This window comes from Microcaecilia unicolor, chromosome 4 (genome assembly GCF_901765095.1).
Source record: "Microcaecilia unicolor chromosome 4, aMicUni1.1, whole genome shotgun sequence".
In the NCBI taxonomy this organism is placed as follows: Eukaryota; Metazoa; Chordata; class Amphibia; order Gymnophiona; family Siphonopidae; genus Microcaecilia; species Microcaecilia unicolor.
In genome coordinates this window covers 51,982,376-52,003,349 of record NC_044034.1, presented here as the reverse complement: position 1 = coordinate 52,003,349, position 20,974 = coordinate 51,982,376, and the positions used below count along the sequence as shown (strand labels likewise).

The window sequence follows — 20,974 nt, the reverse complement described above, 5'->3', positions numbered from 1 at the left end:
AAAAGATCTAGGTTTCGTTGAAAATATGTTGAAATCTTCTGCTCAGTATGCAGCAGCACCCAAAAAAGCAAGCAGAATACTAGGAATTATTAGGAAAGGGAACAAGACAAGGAAAATTATGTCTCTGTATCACTCTATGGTGCGACCTCCTCTTAAGTTTTGTATGCAATTCTGGTCACCATGGGGCTCATTTTCAAAGCACTTAGACTTACAAAGTTCCATAGTTTGCTATGCAACTTTGTAAGTCTTAGTGCTTTGAAAATACACCGCCATATCTCAAAAAAGATATAGCAGAATTAGAAAAGTTTCGAAGAAATCCAAGCTTCTCCAATTCGAGGAATGCAAATTGGGGAACAAAATATTAGAATCATGTTATTTGCCGATGATGTTTTTCTTACGTTAGTCGACCCGCAAGCCACATTATCGGCTACCATAGCTATCTTAACAGTTTCCCATTGGTGTTTCCTCAGACTTGATGACTTCCCTGCAGGCAGAATTTCCATTCCAATGGGTCCAGCGCTCTATCAGATACTTGGAGGGGGGGAGCTCAATTTGACTCCTAATATAGCTGAGATATATCAAGTGAACTTTAAACCTAAGCTAAAAGAGCAGTTTTTATAACTGGACAGATGGGATGGCTTACAGCTATCTTGGGTGGGGAGGACAGCAGCAGTCACGATTACTCTATTGCCTAAACTGCTTTATTTATTTATGGCTTTGCCTATTAATATCCCAAAATTGTTTTTTAGATCCCTCACAAAAAAGGTTTTTGCTTTTACTTGGTATTGAGACCTCCTCAATTTACTCTCTGATGACCAAAAGATCCTCTGGACTGCAGGGTTCTATACTCAGGTCCGCTTCCCCTGCTTTCTTCAGTCTTTCCTGTATCTCCAAGATGTTTTCAACCAGGTTGTCCTAGACTGGGTTCTTCTTCCCAGGTTTCCTGACAATATCCAGGATACTCCTGGACCATCTTCTATAGACTACCTTGAATGGGGAAAGCCCTGTCGAGTTCTGGAGCACTTCCCAGATGTTAAACAGTACATAAGGAAGTAGGGTGACCCAATTCTTTCCATCTTCAGCAACAAACGTCTTCAACATTTGCTTGATGGTTTTGTTGAAGCGCTCAACCAGGTCATTGGTTTGGGGATGCTATACTGAGGTATGCAGCATCTTCACTTTTAACAAGAGACATACTGGTTTTATGGCATGTGACACAAAAGGTGTATTTCCTTGGGTATTCCCATTCATGAAAAGACTTCCCACAAGGCATTCGATACTGTGGTGTTTTTTTATATTACATAACACAATGGCTTCTGGATAGCAGGTCATGGTCCAGAATCACCAGAATAAACATATTGCCTCATGTGGTTCATTACAGTGGCCCTAATAAATCCACGGCCACTCTTTCAAATGGGGTCTCCATGAGCACTAGAGGGGCAGGTTGGACCTTTGCAGGACTATTCAACTGGCATGTCAGGTATGATTGACAGTACAGTTGAACTGTTTATACAAGCTTGACCAGTAAAACGGCTCTTGGGTTTTCCCTTCCCCTACTTGCCCCCCTAGTAAATGACTGTGGGCCAGCTCCAGTACTTGCCTATGAAAGGTTTGAGGCACTAATAACTGATCTATCCCTTCCTTTTCTAGGGTTCATTTCGCTACCCTATAGAGTGAATCTTTTTCATTATAAAGAATGGGAGACCTGCCTTAGAGGGGTCTAGGCTACCTACAGGTTTCCCAATTATTGCTTGAACCTGAGCTAGAGCCCATTTAAAGAGCTCGTGCTCCATTTGGGCTCTCTTGAAATTCCCAGGATCTTCTTCCCTACCTCACTCAGGTAAACTATCTAAGGGGTCTAGGGTATTTTTAATGGCTTCCTTTGCTTCGGAGCCCCTGTCTACTGCATGTTATAATCTTAGATTCTGGGTATAATATGACTTCTCTAACGAGCATTGCTGCTGGGGCTTATGCAGTTTAGGGTCATTAATATATAAATCTCTTTCATTTGGAAGATCTCTGGGAATGATTCTTCTCTCTGTTTTCGTAGTGTGGCGTTTAACTATGTTCACATAGCTCTGCAGTCTTGGATAGTCCTGACTCAAGACAACCAGGCAGAGAAGCCTCAGCCTTCCTGGTTTGTCTGTGTCTGGAGTTTTATCTTGCCTGATTAAACCATGCTCTCCCTGCTCTGGCCTAATTAAACCACACCCTCCCTGCTGAACGTTGGAGAGATAGACTCGGCATAGTTGAACGGATGTAAGCACACAAATGAAAGAAAGAAAACAGAAAATTGGATTGGTATGACAAGTCTTATTCCTGTGTTTTTCCTCCCGTTGCAGATCCCTTTGGCCTGTGATCCTGAAACAGAAGCAGAAATTCAGAACGCTGGCCACCGTTGATCATGATCGGGACCCAGGGAAACACACGGAGACCTACCAACTGAAGCTAAGTCTATTATCAAGCCTAGTTCTTTACTAAGATAGCAATAAGCAGTAGGCAATAAGCTACACGGAGGTTGTTGCCGATGATGAGGAAGTCCTGCTCCTTGAAGACAACTTTAAAAGTCTAGGAGCTTCTCGAGACTTTTCCTCCAGTAACAATCTGTGTGTTCATTGTATCTTAAGAGAACCCCTTACATTGATTGATCATTATCGCATAGCCATTAAAAACAAACAAATTACTGCATGACCATTTACTGCCACCCATTTTGTAGGTGGTAAGGGCTCATGTGTCAATCCTGTGCTAATCAGTCAGCATATGGTAATGTAAATGCATTAATTGATTACTGTAGACACGCACACTCTGTCCTCAAGACATCTCTGTCCCCCAGACTGGTCCAGATTTTTTAGCTCGCAGGTAGTGCACGCCAGTTTGGAACTTTCTGCAAGACACCCGAGTGCATCCCGTGGTAAGCCCTTTTTAGCTATGGTAAGCTCCTAAGCACAGATAAGCAGTCAGCAGCTTCTTCCTGAGCCGTCAATTCTGGTACTCTGCACATGCTCAGTTTTCGCCTACATGCAGAGTACCGGTATCAGGAACCTCTTCAGCTGGGGGGGCTTTGGGATCCCACCAGCTCAGTACTTGTAGTTTGGAGCTAGCTAAATGTTTTGAATTTGTTTTTGTAATGTCCATAGCACCTATACACTTTAGATTGATGTCCCTCTTTCATATTTGAATTTGGAAGACTTTAGAAGGACTCCTATGGCACTTACATGTGCCCTTATAGAAAAATACTTTTATTTATTTATTTTTATTTGTTACATTTGTACCCCACATTTTCCCACCTATTTGCAGGCTCAATGTGGCTTGCATAGTACCGTAATGGCGTTTGCCATGTCAGTTGATAACAAATACAAGGTTATATTGTTGAAGATTGTCTATTGTCCAGTACGATCATTGGTTATGCAGTGTTGCTGAGTGTGGGGGATTATGGTGGATGCTTATGTGGAAAAGTACTACTTTTTGGCATATATATATATATACACACACACACACACACACACACACAAAGGAGTACCTAGTTATAGGACTGCCCTTTATGAATTTAACACTAATTAATGCATGTTACTATGGTTAATGCATTTGAGTAAACAGAGCCCTAGATTTTCAGCTGAAAATTCAGCTATATCTAAAAAGCAAAAATATGACCTGCTAGATTTAGCGGGTCTTTTACTAAGCTGCAGTAGATTTTTAGCTTGCAGTAGAAATCAGCTGGTGGCAAATGCTGAGACGCCGCCCATAGGAATATAATGGGCTTCTCGGCATTTACTGCCAGCTGATTTCTATCATGAGCTAAAAATGCTACCTCAGCTTAGTCAAAAAAACCAACTGGCAATCCTTCCTTAACTTTCACCTTTTTGTTTATATAAAAAGTCCCCAGGACAGCCAGTCCTCTTCCTTTGCTCTATTCCAACTGTTAAAAAAAACAACAACCCTCTAGTGGTCAGTGGACTCTCTCTCCCAATTTATTAGAAGCAAAGCCTACAGGACAGTGGGTGTCATCCCATCTCAACCAACTCATTGAATGAAAAAGAAAATGCTCTTGGGCGGCCAGTCCTTTTCTTGTCATCCCTTTCCGACACTTTAAATAAAAAAAAAAAATGGTCATGCTTTGAAAAATACTCTAGGGGCAGTGGATCCTTCTCTTGCAATTCATTAAGAGCAAAGTACACAGGGCAGTGGGTCCCCTCACATTTCAACAAACTTACTAAAAAGAAAATGCCCCTGGTGCAATCAGTCATTTTCCTTCCCTTTTGACTGTTTAAATTAAAAAAAAAAAAAGGCTATGAAAAGACAGAATTTTTTCTCCTTATCTCTCTATCTTAGCACTCATAAAAAAAGTGCCTCCAGCAACTCTTTCTCCTCCCAATGTGAATGCTGACCAAAAATCTATAATGTTAGCTGGGGATCCCTCCTCCCTCTCTGTCCAAATAAAAGGGTGAGGGCTGGAATTGTAGGAAAACAACTGTCAGATCTCTGTCCACTGCTCCACTTTGAATTTTGGTTAGGAAGAAAGACTGATACTGCAGTGGGATGATGGCCCCCTCAGTTTTCTCTTTTGGCCAGGAGGGAGGGGGATCCCATGAGGACTTAGCAGACTCACTCATTCTATGGGTCTATTATCAATCCTATAGTGCAGTACCATTGCAAAGGAACCTTGACTCCTCTCTGTGCACATGACTGTAGGATAGATAAAATCAAGTTGCTTACCTGTAGTAGATGTTCTCCACAGACATCAGGAACAAACCCTCACAGATGAGTGACATTATCCAATGGAGACCATGCAGGAAAAAGGCCTTTCCAGCTAGAATTTTCTAAAAGCCTTTGAAAGGCCCTACTATGCACGTGTGCCAAGTTCCCACCCCACACTATTCATGGGAGCTCCTCAGTCTTTTGAAATGCTAGATTAGGAGACAGGTTCAAGGGGAGTTGGGTGGATTGTGAAGACTTGTATCTGTCTGTCTACAGAGAACATCTGCTACAGGTAAGTAATTTGCTTATGACAGAGGACAAGCAAGATAGCAAGTCATCACAGATATGATTACCTAGATACAGGTGATTTCAAGAGAAAAAAAAGGAGAAAATAGATATGAATAGTGCCACCATTAGGTAGGCAGTGTACAGATTTTGTTCTTTGGTGGAAAAGAGCATTTTCAACTTTACCTACAGTTAAAAAGAAATTTTGAAAGAAGCCTTGAAATGAAGAATATAGGCTCTAGGGGAATGGGGTGAATTCTAAACCTTCAAAAAGTGGCATAAATCTGCATTTGGACATATTTCTCACAAAAACGTCCAAACTGGTATTTTCAAAACCAATTTTTAGATGTTTTTCTTTGAAGTCCATCAGAAATGCATTCAAATCACTAGGGGGCATGTGAGGGGCATGTTAAGGGTGGGATCTGGGCATTCCTAATACTTGGATGCTTTTCTGTCATAATGGAACAAAACAAACATATCCAGGGCTATAAGTTGGATGTTTTGGTCTAGACCTATTTTATTAACGAATAAGCCACATAAAACGACTAGATGACTACTGGAGGGAATCGGGTATGATCTCCCCTTACTCCCCCAGTGGTCACTAACCCCCTCCCATCCCCCCAAAATGTGATTAAAAATATTACTTACCGGCCTCTATGCCAGCCTCAGATGTTATACTCAGGTTCATTAGAGCAAAATGCAGGTCCCTGGAGTAGTCTAGTGGTAGGTGCAGTGCAATGCAGACAGAGGGACTCAGGCACATATCTCCCACCTGTTACACATGGTGGAAACTGTGAGCCCTCCAAAACTCACCAGAAACCCACTGTACCCACATATAGGTGCCCCCTTCACCCATAAAGGCTATTGTAGTGGTATACAGTTGGGGGTAGTGGGTTTTGGGGGGCAATGGTAAGATGTGTACCTGGGAGCATTTATTTGAAGTCCACTGCAGTGCCCCCTAGGGTGCCTCATTGCTCTCTTGGGATGTTGGTCCTAAGAATGCTGGCTCCTCCTATATTCCAATGGCTTGATTTTGAACAAGAGAATGGAAAAAAATGTTCTCAATGCTTTCTCTGTCGAAGCACAGCCCTTGAAAAAGCCTTCAAGTGAAACGGATGGGGCCACCGTCGGGCAACAGATAAGTGCTCAACTTTACTTTATTCATGTAAAGCTGCTCTACAGCACTTCATGAGAATTAGTGAAGGTTTTTATGAACCAAATAAAATTCAAAGTTAGCACTGATATCTAATATAATAAAACGCACCCTCAACGTTCTGAGGACAACGTTCTGAAGCCATGAAGCCATCTGACGTCACTCCCAGGCTGAAGGGTTCGTGGATTCGTGGTGTGAAGCCTTCAAGCCAGCCAGCCGTCTCTGCCCCGCGCTCGCGTCAAACGTCATGACGTCGAGGGCGGGAAAAAAAAAAAAAACCAAATCCGGCAGCGAAGCGTCAGGGAAGGAGGCGGCGCTCCCGACGTCTAGCCTTCCCTTCGCTGTGTTCCGCCTTCTTCTGACGTCAAGGATGACGTCAAAAGAAGGCAGAACACAGCGAAGGGAAAGCTAGACGTCGGGAACGCCGCCTCCTTCCCTGACGCTTCGCTGCCGGAACCGCCACGAAGGTAAATTTAAAAAGAAGAAAAAAAACAAAAAGGGATGTTGGGGGGAGAGAAGAGGGTGGCCAGTAAAGAAGAACAATGGGAGCGGGAGAGCAGGGGAGAAACGACAGCATGGATGCGAAGGGGGGGGCATGGATGCGAAGGGGGGGGGGGGGGAAAGAGGGCGGCCCAGGCTGGGACATGGGAGAGAGAGGAGCATGGATGCGAAGGGGGGTCATGGAAGGGAGAGAGGGGACTTGCTGGAAAAGGGTGAATGGAGGCGGCAGGGGACAGAGGAGCATGGATGGGCATGGATTGGGAGGGCAGGGCTCAGGGAGAGAGGGGAATTGCTGGAAAGGGATGAATGGAGGCGGCAGGGGACAGAGGAGCATGGATGGGCATGGATTGGGAGGGCAGTACTCAGGGAGAGAGGGGAATTGCTGGATAGGGATGAATGGAGGGGACAGATGGGCATGGATGGGTATGGATTGCAGGGCAGGCCTCAGGGAGAGAGGGGAATTGCTGGATAGGGATGAATGGAGGGGCCAGGTGACAGAGGAGCATGGATGGGCATGGATTGGAAGGGCAGGACTCAGGGAGAGGGGAATTGCTGGATAAGGATGAATGGAGGGGACAGATGGGCATGGATGGATATGGATTGCAGGGCAGGGCTCAGGGAGAGAGGGGAATTGCTGGATAGGGATGAATGGAGGGGGCAGGTGACAGAGGAACATGGATGGGCATGGATTGGGAGGGCAGGGCTCAGGGAGAGAGGGGAATTGCTGGAAAGGGATGAATGGAGGGGGCAGGGGACAGAGGAGCATGGATGGGCATGGATTGGGAGGGCAGGGCTCATGGAGAGAGGGGAATTGCTGGATAGGGATGAATGGAGGGGACAGATGGGCATGGATGGATATGGATTGCAGGGCAGGCCTCAGGGAGCGAGGGGAATTGCTGGATAGGGATGAATGGAGGGGACAGATGACAGAGGAGCATGGATGGGCATGGATTGGGAGGGCAGGGCTCAGGGAGAGAGGGGAACTGCTGGAAAAGGATTAATGGAGGGGGCAGGGGACAGATGGGCATGGATTGGGAGGGCAGGGCTCACACTCTCTCTCTCATATACAATGTCTTTCTGACTCTCACTCTCACTCTCACACACTCTGTCTCACACTGTATCACATTCACTCTCTATGTGCCACACAGTCACTCACACACTCGCTTGGTCTCATACACTCACTCTCACAGAGAATCTGTCTCTCACACACACTCTCTCTCTCGCCCACACACACACACTCTCTCTCACACTGTGTCTCACATACACACTTGCACACACTCTCATTCTCACACACACACTCTCTCACAAACACACTCACACCCAGACTCACTCTCTCTCTCTCACACACTCACACTTTCACTCTGACTCTCAAACAGTCACTCTCAGATACACTCTCCCAAACATACACACTCCGAGGAAAACCTTGCTAGCGCCCGTTTCATTTGTGTCAGAAACGGGCCTTTTTTACTAGTTGTCAATAATTAAAAAAAATCTTTTGTAAAAAAGAGTAAAATTGCTAAAAAGATTTTTGGAAATAAATTAAAATAATTGTTCCAAGCAAGGTTTTTATGACCAGTGATGAACACCACGCCCCCAGTTAAAAGCTGCCGAAAACTGAAAGTAAGCGGTCGGGCGTTTTGAGGTCTTTTCCTTACTTTTTTAGAAATATTTTGTTAAAATCAAACATTATATTTCCATATAAGATTTATTGGATTCCTCTTTATCTGTTTGGTGACCTTATACCGTGGAGTCCTTTATGGTGATCCTCCTGCTATTGTAAAGTAATGAAGTCACCATGTGGATGCTTGAAGTTGGTATGGGGGAGGGTGGGTAAAGGATGGAGAGCAGGCTGCAAGAGATATACACCGTTGGCTTTGCATTGTAAGTTCATTGTTTGGCATGGTTTGGGTTTTTTTTCATTATTTTGTTAATATTAACAGTATACATATAAAATACATAATAAAAGAACTTAAAAAAATCAAACCACAAAACATGAAGAGAGGAGAGTGGGTACATCTTACTGGTCCTGAGGAAAAATGAAGACAAAGAATCTTCTATGTGATGGAACACAGCTGGAACCACATGCACGTGCAGAAGGGCCTCACAAAGCTTTCAGAACTTTTCTAGCTGGAAATGCCTTCTTCCCACATGGGCTGTTTTGGATGACATCATCTGTCCATGAGGACTTGCCATACTGCTTATTCTCAGAGAAATATGTTTTCTCATACGTGTAGGATTATTCAGCCTTATGGTCCAACTATTTAAAATCTGAGATTGCTTTAAAATTATATAGAAAATAATTTACTAACCTCTTCTGCGCTGAGAAGGGGGAAGATGAGCACGCTGGAACTTTTCTGTTGCCTCTTGCAGTCTTTGTCTCCTTTGTTGAAGTACTTGTTCCCTAAATCTTTGTTCTCTTTCTTCTTCTTCTTTACGTTTTTCTTCAATTGCTCTATTTTGAAGTAACACAAATTTTACAACACAGAATACATAAGACAGATAGCAATAAGAGCATGACATAACCCATGTACAAAGTATTGCCGTGCACTTCCTTGCACAAACATGCAACTCTTTATCTGTCAGCATTTAGTCTAATGGGGATTCAACCTTAGCTCTTAGGGAGTGTTGCCTCCTGCAGATACTAGTACATATGAAGTGCCATTGCTGTCTTTTTTATATTCTTATCTCCGAAGCCCACAGTCCAAACATTTCATGGAAGAAATAAGCTCAGGATTTGGCAAAAGAATGCTAAGATAAAAGGATGAGCCTTCAGATTTCCTTTCAAATGCAAAATACAGTTGTGAGAGGCCTTATATGTATTTTATGATCCTGTACAATTGCAAAGCTTTATTTAGGGGGATAAGAAACCAGGTATAGTGGCTTTCACTGTTAATGTGTGAGCTTTCGAGAATTGTTGTATAGGGCTTAGTCAGTAGGTTTTTTTTCTTTTTGATTCATATGGTGAACCGAAATATTCATTTTCTTTGAGGCTGTGGCCATATATATATTTTTTTCTTTGAAAATGTTTTCTAGAATTTGAAAAATTGCTATTCAAGAGCATTGTCTTAATATACATTATTAAAATTTATAAAATATTTAAATTGCAGAAAAAAAAAAAAGAATGAGCCTTGGAGAAGGATTTAACTTTAGTCCTCACACAGCTGGGAATTTAAACGGGCCAAATAAAAAACAAAAGATAGATGGAAACTCCGGCCTGTGATTTAAAACAACCTTTCTGATGTATTATTATTTGCTTCGGACTTCACTTTTCTCCTCTTTATGGGATCTATTTTCTTCTTAGATACAGTTATCTATTTTCTTCTGCAATTTTCAGTTCAAATCTTTAAATTTCCTTGAATAACAACTATCAGAGTCTATTTAGATCTGACAAAAAAAGGTATTTACTACAACATAAACAAAAATGTTTTGGAGTAAACAAGAGAGGAAGCCACTATAGGTAACCCATTACTGCTCTCGATCTACCAGGTAACCCATTACTGTTCTCGATCTACCACAGGATTGGTCTAAAAATGAATAACCACCCATACACATATACAGGTTTTGATGACCTCCTGAAAGATGTTTTTACTGCTGCCAAGGGTAGGAGTATGCTTGGTTGGATCTCACTTTTTCTATGGAGCCTCCATTATTTATTATGGGACACAATGAGGGGCATAATCGAATGGAAACGCCTATCTCCAAGGGCGTTTATCACCGAGAACGGGTCCGTGAAGGGGCAGGCTGAACCGTATTTTCGAAAAAATGGACGTTTTTGAGCTGGGCGTTTCTTTTTTTTAGCGATAATGGAAACTAAAAACGCCCAGCTCAAAAACGACCTAATCCGAGCCATTTGGTCATGGGAGGGGCCACGATTCGTAGTACACTGGCCCCCCTGATATGTCAGGACACCAACTGGGCACCCTAGGTCAGTGCGGTGGACTTCAGAAAAAGCTCCCACATGCATAGCTCCCTTACCACGAGTGCTGAGCTCCCAACCCCCCTCCCCCAAAACCCACTACCCACAAATGTACAACACTACCATAGCTCTTAGGGATGAAGGGGGCACCTACATGTGGGTACAGTGGGTTTTGGAGGCCTCCCATTTACCAGCACAAGTGTTACAGGTGGGGGGGGGGGGGATGGGCCTGGGGCCACCTGGCTGAAGTGCACTGCGGTACCCACTAAAAGTGCTCCAGGGACCTGCATACATGCAGGCCTCTAGGACTGGTTGCTGCTATATAATATTGGCACACCAGTTGACACCTGAAGACTAATCTCTCCGAAAACGTCCTTTATTGGAATAAACGCCTTTACTCACAGTTAACTGCAGATCAGAGGTTGTGCCCCACTGGCAACGAGTCTCCCTGGTACTGAGATGAGCAGTAGGTCAGAGCTGGCAGAATGGTGTACAATGCCCTCTTTCAGCCACATTCAAGGTAAGAACTAAGTTGTCTAATGTGGCTAACACAGGAAAGGGAACTAAAACTGGCTTACAAAAATGGCCATTACCGCATGGACTACAAGAGGAAACACAACAGGGCACACTCTGACGCAGTAGGCAGGGGGAAAAGCACCATGGGAGAAGAGCCTACCAACTACCAACATCGTGAGACTGTAACACAAGCTAATGAAATCACGGAGCCCAATACCCTACACTCACCACAATGCAATGCTGATGTGACCCTGTACTGCACCCGAGAGCCACATCTGACCCAGGGAAAGGCTGTGACAGGATCGAACACATTCTGCTGTCATGGAGGTGGGTATGGCATTTGAGGCTGGCAAAAAAGTTTTTAAAGTGGGGGTTTTTTGGTGGGAGGGGGTTAGTGACCACTGGGGGAGTCCGGGAAGGTCATCCCCGATTCCCTCTAGTGGTCATCTGGGCAGTTGGAGCACTTTTTTGGGACTTGTTCGTGAAAAAAAAGGGTCCAAAAAAAGTGACCCAAAATCACGGTAAAAACGCCTTTTTTTTTTTTGATTATCAGCTAAAGACGCCCATCTCTCCTCGGCTGATAACCACGCCCCAGTTCCGCCTCCACCACGCCTCCGACACGCCCCCGTCAACTTTATTCGTTTCCGCGATGGAGTGCAGTTGGAAACGCCCAAAATCGGCTTTCGATTATACCGATTTGGGCGCCTTTGCGAGACAAACGTCTATCTCCCGATTTAGGTCGCACTATAGGCGCTTTTCTCTTTCGAAAATAAGCTGGAATGTATTCAGGATGCTTGGGAGCATAAAGAGAGGCATGACCAGCAGGAAAAAGGAGGTGATAGTGCCGTGTATAAGTCTCTGGTGAGGCCTCATTTGGAGTACTGCGTGCAGTTCTGGAGACCACACCTAAGGAAAGATTTAAACAGGATGGAGTCGGTCCAGAGGGCGGCTACGAAATTAGTAAGCGGTCTTGAATGCAAAAATTATAGGGACAGGCTTATGAACCACAACATGTATACGCTGGAAGAGAGGAGGGAGAGAGGAGACATGATAGAAACATTTAAATATCTCAAGGGCATTTATGTACAGGAAGAGAGCCTTTTTCAAATGAAAGAACTCTGGAATGAGGGGGCATACGACAAAGTTAAGAGGGAATAGGCTTAGGAGCAACCTGAGGAAGTATTATTTCACAGAAAGGGTGGTGAAAGCGTGGAATGGCCTCCCGGTGGAGGTGGTGGAGTCGAGGACTGTTCCAGAGTTTAAAAAGGCATGGGATAAGCATGCGGGATCGCTTAGGAGCAGGAAGAATTAATGTTACAGAGGATGGGCAGACTGGATGGGGTCATATGGCCTTTATCTGCCGTCATATTTCTATGTTCTAGAATGATGTATCCAGTTCCCTAGTTTTTATACTTGCAGGTGATATCCAAGGACAATAGTTGTGAAGATGGAGATAACTCTCCCAGCCTTAGAGGTTCCTGAGGGGCAGGAGAAAAACTTGTTTCAAAACTCTACTTATGTGGATGGTTTTTGTGACTTTAGTGTTTGACTCTCAGTCTTTCTTTCACTCAGTAAAATGTGGAATATATGGAGAATTTATCTAAATCAAGAAATCGTCATTTTATACATTTCCCAAAGTCATCTGAAATATCTGCTGAGAATATGTTGAAGAAATATATGAAGGATATTTTGAAACTTAATCCAGACTCTCTTCCGTTTTTGGCTAAAGTTTTTTATGTGCCATTTAGATAAGATTTAGACGGGACTGATATTTCACTAGATAGTTTAGTCTTCTGGAAACATCTCAAGAATTATTTTATTTTAATTATTTTTAGAACATTTATATCCCAAAGATTCCCACCATGGCGTGCTTTACGTGGCTAACAACATTTATGAAAAGAACATCATACAAATTCAAGGTCAGAACAGAGAATAAGGAAAATATTGGGAAGGGAGCAAACAACAGGTGGTACAAACAAGGGCTGGTAGGAAGTTAAATAACAGAAGAGCATGATTTATCACATACATAAGTCTTAAGGGACTTCTTGAACAGATTGTGGTCGGTAGCCTCCTTTAATGTAGATGGTAGAGCATTCCAGTAACGAGGACTCACAAAGCAAAAGGAGGAGGAGAAGAGCAATTTGTATCTCAGATTCCTGCAGCTAGGATAATGGAGAGTGAGATAGGTATGAGAAGGCTTTTTGGAATTCCTGGAAGGGAGGTTAATCAGGTCGAACATATAAGCTGGAGCTTCCCCATAAATGATCTTGTGGGTTAGAGCACAGATTTTGAATTTGATACGCTCTTTTATCGGGAGCCAGTGAAGTTTCTCTCGAAGGGGTTTTGCTGCTTCAAACCTTGATTTACCAAATATTAATCTCGCTGCTGTATTTTGCGCCATCTGGAGTTTCTTTAAGATGTGTTCTGTGCAGCCGGTGTAAATCCCATTGCAGTAGTCGAAATGGCTCAATACTAGAGAGTGGATTAGAGTCCGGAAAAGGTCACACGGTAGGAATTGCTTGATGCATTTAAGTGACCGCATGGAGAGGAACATTCTTTTCGTAATAGATGCTACTTGAAGGTCGAGAGACAAGTGGGAATCCAGAATGACACCAAGCAACTTCAAGCTATCTGTAATAGGGAGGGAGTAGCCCAGCACAGCAATCGAACTCTGGGTAGATTTATTAAACTGGGAGGAGAGAATGAGGCATTGGGTTTTTTCCTTGTTAAGCTTGAACTTAAATGCGTTTGCCCAATTGACCATGATGGCAAAACTGTTCTGAATTGCGTCTGAGATTTCGGTTAAGGAAGATCTGAAGGGAATGTAGATAGTTACATCACCTGCATAGATGTAAGGGTTCAGGCCGTGGTTGGATAAGGCCGTTGCAAGTGGAGTCATCATAATGTTAAATAGGGTTGGTGATAGGGGGGAGCCCTGAGGAACTCCACATTGAGATCTCCAAGGTGGCGAAATAGAGGAATGGACTTTAACCTGGTAGGATCGAAATGAGAGAAATCCTCTAAACCATTCTAAAACATTATTTCCAACACCGAATTCAGCTAATAAAGTGAGAAGGAGGCTGTGGTTAACCATGTCAAAAGCGCTGGACATATCAAATTGTTTAAGTAAAGATGTTTTTCCCAATTGATACTTCCTTCTTGAAGTTGGATAGGAGTGTGACCAGTACCGTCTCCGTACTATGTTGAGACCAGAACCCGGATTGGGAGGTATGGAGAATAGAAAATTTATCCAAATACTCAGTGAGCTGCATATTGACCTTGCTTTCAATCGTCTTGACTAACAACGGGATTGTTGCAACAGGGCGGTAGTTAGATATAATGCTAGGTCTGGACTTCAGGTCCTTACTAATCTGAAACTATTACTTTGATTGCAATTTTTGATTTATCTACAGATCATGCTAAAATTTTGAAATTGTTTTATAGATTTAGGAAAAAGCCCTTTATGGATGTCCAAATATGAGTCTTAACAGATAAGAGGCGCATTCCAACTAAAGCTAAATGCAGAAGAAACACATTGTCTTATCCTGTCCTCACAATACAACACAAACAAACCCAATACCATAAACACCCCAGATTACACACTCCCGATCTCAGACAGCTTGAAAATACTGGGAGTCACAATTGACCGAAATCTCACACTCGAAGACCAAGCGAAAAATACAGCAAAGAAAATGTTCTACTCAATGTGGAAACTTAAAAGAATCAAACCTTTCTTCCCAAGGGAAGTATTCCGCAGCCTAGTACAATCAATGGTGCTAAGTCATCTAGACTACTGCAATGCCATTTATGCCGGATGCAAAGAACAAATCATCAAGAAGCTTCAAACCGCTCAAAACACAGCAGCCAGACTCATATTTGGGAAAACAAAATACGAAAGCGCTAAACCCCTAAGAGAAAAACTACACTGGCTCCCACTAAAAGAACGAATTGCGTTCAAAGTTTGCACCCTGGTCCACAAAATAGTCTATGGAGAAGCCCCGACCTAAATGATAGATCTTATAGACTTACCTATCAGGAACGCAAAAAGATCATCATGCACATTCCTCAATCTCCACTACCCTAACTGTAACGGGATAAAATACAAATCCACATATGCGACCAGCTTCTCATACATCTGCACGCAGCTATGGAACGCACTACCGAAGGCCATAAAAACAACGCAAGACCTAACCATCTTCCGAAGACTACTGAAAACAGATCTTTTCAAGAAGGCTTATCATAAACATCCATCTTAAATACTAAACAATAACACTATACACGATCTATACAAAACCGATCTTTTGCCACATGATTGTTTAACCCTTGTTATTAATGATCAAACACCACCACTTCAAACCGTATGTCGAATAGGATTTTTCTTAAGTGGAGGATCTAATGTCTGTCACAATCTAATTTATTACTCAGGAACCTCTTGCACTACCATAATGTATTCTTTACCACATATGTATGCACAGGGCATATATATAATAAATATATATATATATATATATATATACCATGATCTGTATCATATGTGCTATGTTCCATATATATTACAAATGCTACAAATAATAACAACAAATAATTTTCAAAGCACATAGACTTACAAAGTTACACGTTACTATGTAACTTTGTTAAGTCTATGTGCTTTGAAAATGAGCACCATAGTCAGGGCTACTCAAAGTAGAAGAGTTTTTATTGGTCAGACCTAGGGCCCAAGAAATAGGGGCCCAGTTTCTTTTGTCATTTCCATGTTGATGCAACCTTTGGTATAAAAATGTTAAATATGTCTTTTTTGAAACTTCTCAAATGATTGCATTTCTTACTGAAAAGACCGCTTCCCATGTATATGAAGAGTTGCAAGCCAGTAGATACTACCTGTATTTTTCCTTGTTTTCCTTTGTATGAGGGTTTAAAAAAAATTTAATCTCCATAACAAAACTTTGCCCTTCTTTTGTGGATTTTAGGCCAGATTCTATATATGGTGCCAGAGAAATCCATGCGGTAAAAAAAATACACCTAGGGATATTCTTTAAGGTACGCCTACATGTTACAGAATAGGCTTAAATTTCCATGTGGTATACAGAATACGGCAAGAACCTCCATGTGATCAAATTTGGTCGCATTCATTTAGGCCATGTTTTACATGGCATAAATCCCTACACCTAAATTAGGCAAGAATGGGTGAATTGTATAATAATGTGCATAGATTTTAGAAGTGCGTATGACTCGGCCATTCCATAGCCATGCCCCCTTTTCAACTGTGTGACTTGCAATTTACGTGCGCCATGTTACAGAATACATTTAGGGGCCCTTTTACTACGCTGTGTAGGTGCCCTTGCACGCCATCTCTTTGACAAAATATACCACAAAGATCAACACATGTGAAATTCCCCACATATATCCAGAAATGTCTAATCATGCCTTCTGCTTTATTATTATCATGTATTTCTTTACCATACAACCCAAAATCCTTCTGTAACACCAAATGTATATTCTTTTCTCATTTCCACTATCCATGAAATATTGTAAGCCACTTTGAGCCTGCAAATAGGTGGGAAAATGTGGGATACAAATGCAATAAATAAAAAAAAATAAAATTGGAGTTACCACCCGTTACCATATGGCCCTTGTGGTAATTTAAATTTTGGCGCATGCTATACAAATGTTAATAATAATAATAATAACGTCCAAAAAATATTTATTTTCTAACGTGTGGCAGCTACGCACATCAAGTGGCATTTGACGAGCATAGACCATTACCTCCTGGTTACCGCGTGAGACCTAACCTTTATTACCACATTCTCCGGAAAAGAGTTCCAAAGCTTAACTATCTGTTGAGTGAAAAAATATCTCCTCCTATTTGTTTTAAAAGTATTTCCATGTATCTTCATTGGGTGTCCCCTAGTCTTTGTACTTTTTGAAAGAGTAAAAAATCGATTCACTTCTACTCGTTCTACATTACTCAGGATTTTGTAGATCTCAATCATAACTCCCCTTAGCCATCTTTTTTCCAAACTGAAGAGTCCTAACCTCTTTAGCCTTCCTCATATAAGAAGAGTACCATCCCCTTTATCATTTTGGTCGCTTTTCTTTGAACCTTTTCTAATTTCGCTGTATCTTTTTTGAGACACGGAGACCAGAACTGAACGCAATACTCGAGGTGAGGTCACACCATGAAGCGATAGAGGCATTATAGTATTTTTGGTCTTATTTACCATCCTTTTCTCTTATTTACCTTCCCTTTCCTAGCATCCTGTTTGCTTTTTTGGCTGCTGTCGCACACTGGGCAGAAGATTTTAACGTATTATCTAAAACGACTCCTAGATCTTTTTCTTGGGTGTTGACCCTCCAAGGTGGATCCTAGCATCAGGTAACTATGATTCGGATTATTCTTCCCAATGTGTATCACTTTGCATTTGTACATCACTTTGCATTTATCGACATTAAATTTCATCTGCCATTTAGATGCCCAGTCTTCCAAATCCTAAAGTCTTCCTGCAATTTTTCACAATCTGCATGTGTTTTAACAACCTTGAATAGTTATGTGTCATCTGCATATTTAATCACTTCACTTGTTGTTCTGATTTTTAGATTGTTTATAAATATGTTAAATAGCACCGGTTCTAGTACAGATCCCTGTGGCACTCCACTATTCACCCTCCTCCATTGAGAGAAATGGCCATTTAACCCAACCCTCTGTTTTCTGTCCAATAATCATTTCCTAATCCACAACAGAGCATTACTTCCTATCCCATGACTCTTTAATTTTCTCAGGCGTCTCATGAGGAACATTGTGAAATGCTTTCTGAAAATCTAGATAAACTACATCAACCAGCTTACCTTTATCCACATATTTATTCACGTCTTCAAAGAAATGAAGCAAATTGGTGAGGCAAGACTTCCTTCCCTTGGCTGAAACCATGCTGAATCTTTTTATTTTTATGACCATGTTTATTTAAGTGTTCCGCAATTTTAATCATTATAGTTTCCACAACTATTACAAAGGTCTGCAGTCTGCGCTGTTGAGGACCCAGAATGGGATAGCTCATCCACAGGCTTGAGCAAGTGTCATGAAGATGATAGCATTTCAAGCCTGACTACTTCCAAGGAGCTACAGTATATGAAGGTAGCTCCTGTGTGTCTGGACCTTGCAGGCTGCTGCACAGAGAGGATGTAAGTCACTTATGGAAGGGAGCAGTGAGCCAAAGAGCAGAGTCACAGACCCTCTTCTCTCCTGTTGTCTTTCATCAGCAAGGAAGCCCTTAGTTCATCTCTATATCATTCTATCTGAATAAGGCAGTTCCTCTAAGGGACACAGCTGAGCAGAAGACATAATGGTCCACATAGGTGTCACTATGGGGTGGCAAGTGCCACCCCAAAATAATGGCTTGCCAACCCTCTGCCACTCCTCTTTCAAAACCTGGTGCCCATGTCCAGCATACCCCTCTCCCTGCATAGTCCGGTATCTCTATCTTTCTCTTCCTTCCTCTCGCAGCACTGCAGTCATCCAGTCTTCAGGTGGGGCACTGGCAGCATCAACATCATGAAAGCATGCTGATTTCAGCTGGTCCCGGAAGCTTTCCCTCTGCACTGCCTATGCAGAACAGGAAGTTTTAGCAGAAGGAAAGCTTCCAGGCCACCTGAAGGAAGCGTGCTTTCATGATGCTGATGCTGCAATCGTCCCACCTGAATACTGGAGGACTGCAGTTTCTGGAGGACTGCAGTGATGGGAAGGGAGAGACAGCCTGCCGGGGGGAGGGGGGTTAGAGGAATATACCAGGCATGGGCACTGGGGTGGCAAGGATGGACTGGAGGACTAGAAAGTGGATGAAAATAGGGAGGGGATTATAGGAGACTGAGGAAGAAGACAGGCTGAGGCGGGAGTGTTAGAGGGGGAGAGAGATGGGAAAAGTCAGTAGGTAGATGAGAAATGAAAAGGAGACTAGAAGATGAGAGAAAGGGAAAATGAGGGTACAATCAAATGGGCAGATATAAATGCAGAGAAAAGCCCCCTGTCCAATGCATTTCTATGGGACAAGCAGTTTCAACTTCTGCAGCATAGAACTTGATGCGCTTAAACATTACAGTTAGCTTAAACATTACAGTTAGGGAATTGCTTCTTTCAAACTTCCTCTCCCCGCATGTCTATTCTCCTGCCTACAGACATACACTTAGGACCATCCTCTCCCAACGGAACTGGAACAATTCTATGAGGATGGTCTGCTCTGCATGCTTACACCATCATGCTCCCCTTCAGTACTGCCACACCTCTATTCCTGATGGGCTGCCTCTTAGTCATTCAAATATATAGTTCATTGTTTTTTGTTCTAAATTCTATTTGAAGCCTACAAACTGAATCCTGAGTATTTCTTAATGTTGCCGAGTATATTGTCAACTAATACCTGTTGACAGGGGACAATGGAACCCAATGTTTAGACTGTAAAATCTATCCCTTTAAATCCACTGACAGTGCTACATTATCAGAAAAAATGTAGCAGACTCCCAAAGCAAATAGAAGGCGAGTTGGCATCAGACATATATATATATATATATATATATATATATATATATATATATATATATATATATATATATATACAGTGGGGGAAATAAGTATTTGATCCCTTGCTGATTTTGTAAGTTTGCCCACTGACAAAGACATGAGCAGCCCATAATTGAAGGGTAGGTTATTGGTAACAGTGAGAGATAGCACATCACAAATTAAATCCGGAAAATCACATTGTGGAAAGTATATGAATTTATTTGCATTCTGCAGAGGGAAATAAGTATTTGATCCCCCACCAACCAGTAAGAGATCTGGCCCCTACAGACCAGGTAGATGCTCCAAATCAACTCGTTACCTGCATGACAGACAGCTGTCGGCAATGGTCACCTGTATGAAAGACACCTGTCCACAGACTCAGTGAATCAGTCAGACTCTAACCTCTACAAAATGGCCAAGAGCAAGGAGCTGTCTAAGGATGTCAGGGACAAGATCATACACCTGCACAAGGCTGGAATGGGCTACAAAACCATCAGTAAGACGCTGGGCGAGAAGGAGACAACTGTTGGTGCCATAGTAAGAAAATGGAAGAAGTACAAAATGACTGTCAATCGACAAAGATCTGGGGCTCCACGCAAAATCTCACCTCGTGGGGTATCCTTGATCATGAGGAAGGTTAGAAATCAGCCTACAACTACAAGGGGGGAACTTGTCAATGATCTCAAGGCAGCTGGGACCACTGTCACCACGAAAACCATTGGTAACACATTACGACATAACGGATTGCAATCCTGCAGTGCCCGCAAGGTCCCCCTGCTCCGGAAGGCACATGTGACGGCCCGTCTGAAGTTTGCCAGTGAACACCTGGATGATGCCGAGAGTGATTGGGAGAAGGTGCTGTGGTCAGATGAGACAAAAATTGAGCTCTTTGGCATGAACTCAACTCGCCGTGTTTGGAGGAAGAGAAATGCTGCCTATGACCCAAAGAACACCGTCCCCACTGTCAAGCATGGAGGTGGAAATGTTATGTTTTGGGGGTGTTTCTCTGCTAAGGGCACAGGACTACTTCACCGCATCAATGGGAGAATGGATGGGGCCATGTACCGTACAATTCTGAGTGACAACCTCCTTCCCTCCGCCAGGGCCTTAAAAATGGGTCGTGGCTGGGTCTTCCAGCACGAGAATGACCCAAAACATACAGCCAAGGCAACAAAGGAGTGGCTCAGGAAGAAGCACATTAGGGTCATGGAGTGGCCTAGCCAGTCACCAGACCTTAATCCCATTGAAAACTTATGGAGGGAGCTGAAGCTGCGAGTTGCCAAGCGACAGCCCAGAACTCTTAATGATTTAGAGATGATCTGCAAAGAGGAGTGGACCAAAATTCCTCCTGACATGTGTGCAA

The 20,974-nt window shown here is 42.8% G+C and overlaps 1 protein-coding gene across 6 annotated transcripts in view; it reads right to left on the bottom strand.

Annotated features, from left to right (window-relative positions):
• The window catches only part of CEP126 (centrosomal protein 126), a 252,066-nt gene that overhangs the window by 193,220 nt on the left and 37,872 nt on the right, over positions 1–20,974 (bottom strand). For all 6 annotated transcript variants that reach the window (XM_030200229.1, XM_030200234.1, XM_030200233.1 and 3 more), the window contains exon 3: positions 8,944–9,086. In XM_030200229.1, the coding sequence (XP_030056089.1) occupies positions 8,944–9,086 (143 nt within the window). The remainder of the gene's footprint in view (positions 1–8,943; positions 9,087–20,974) is intronic.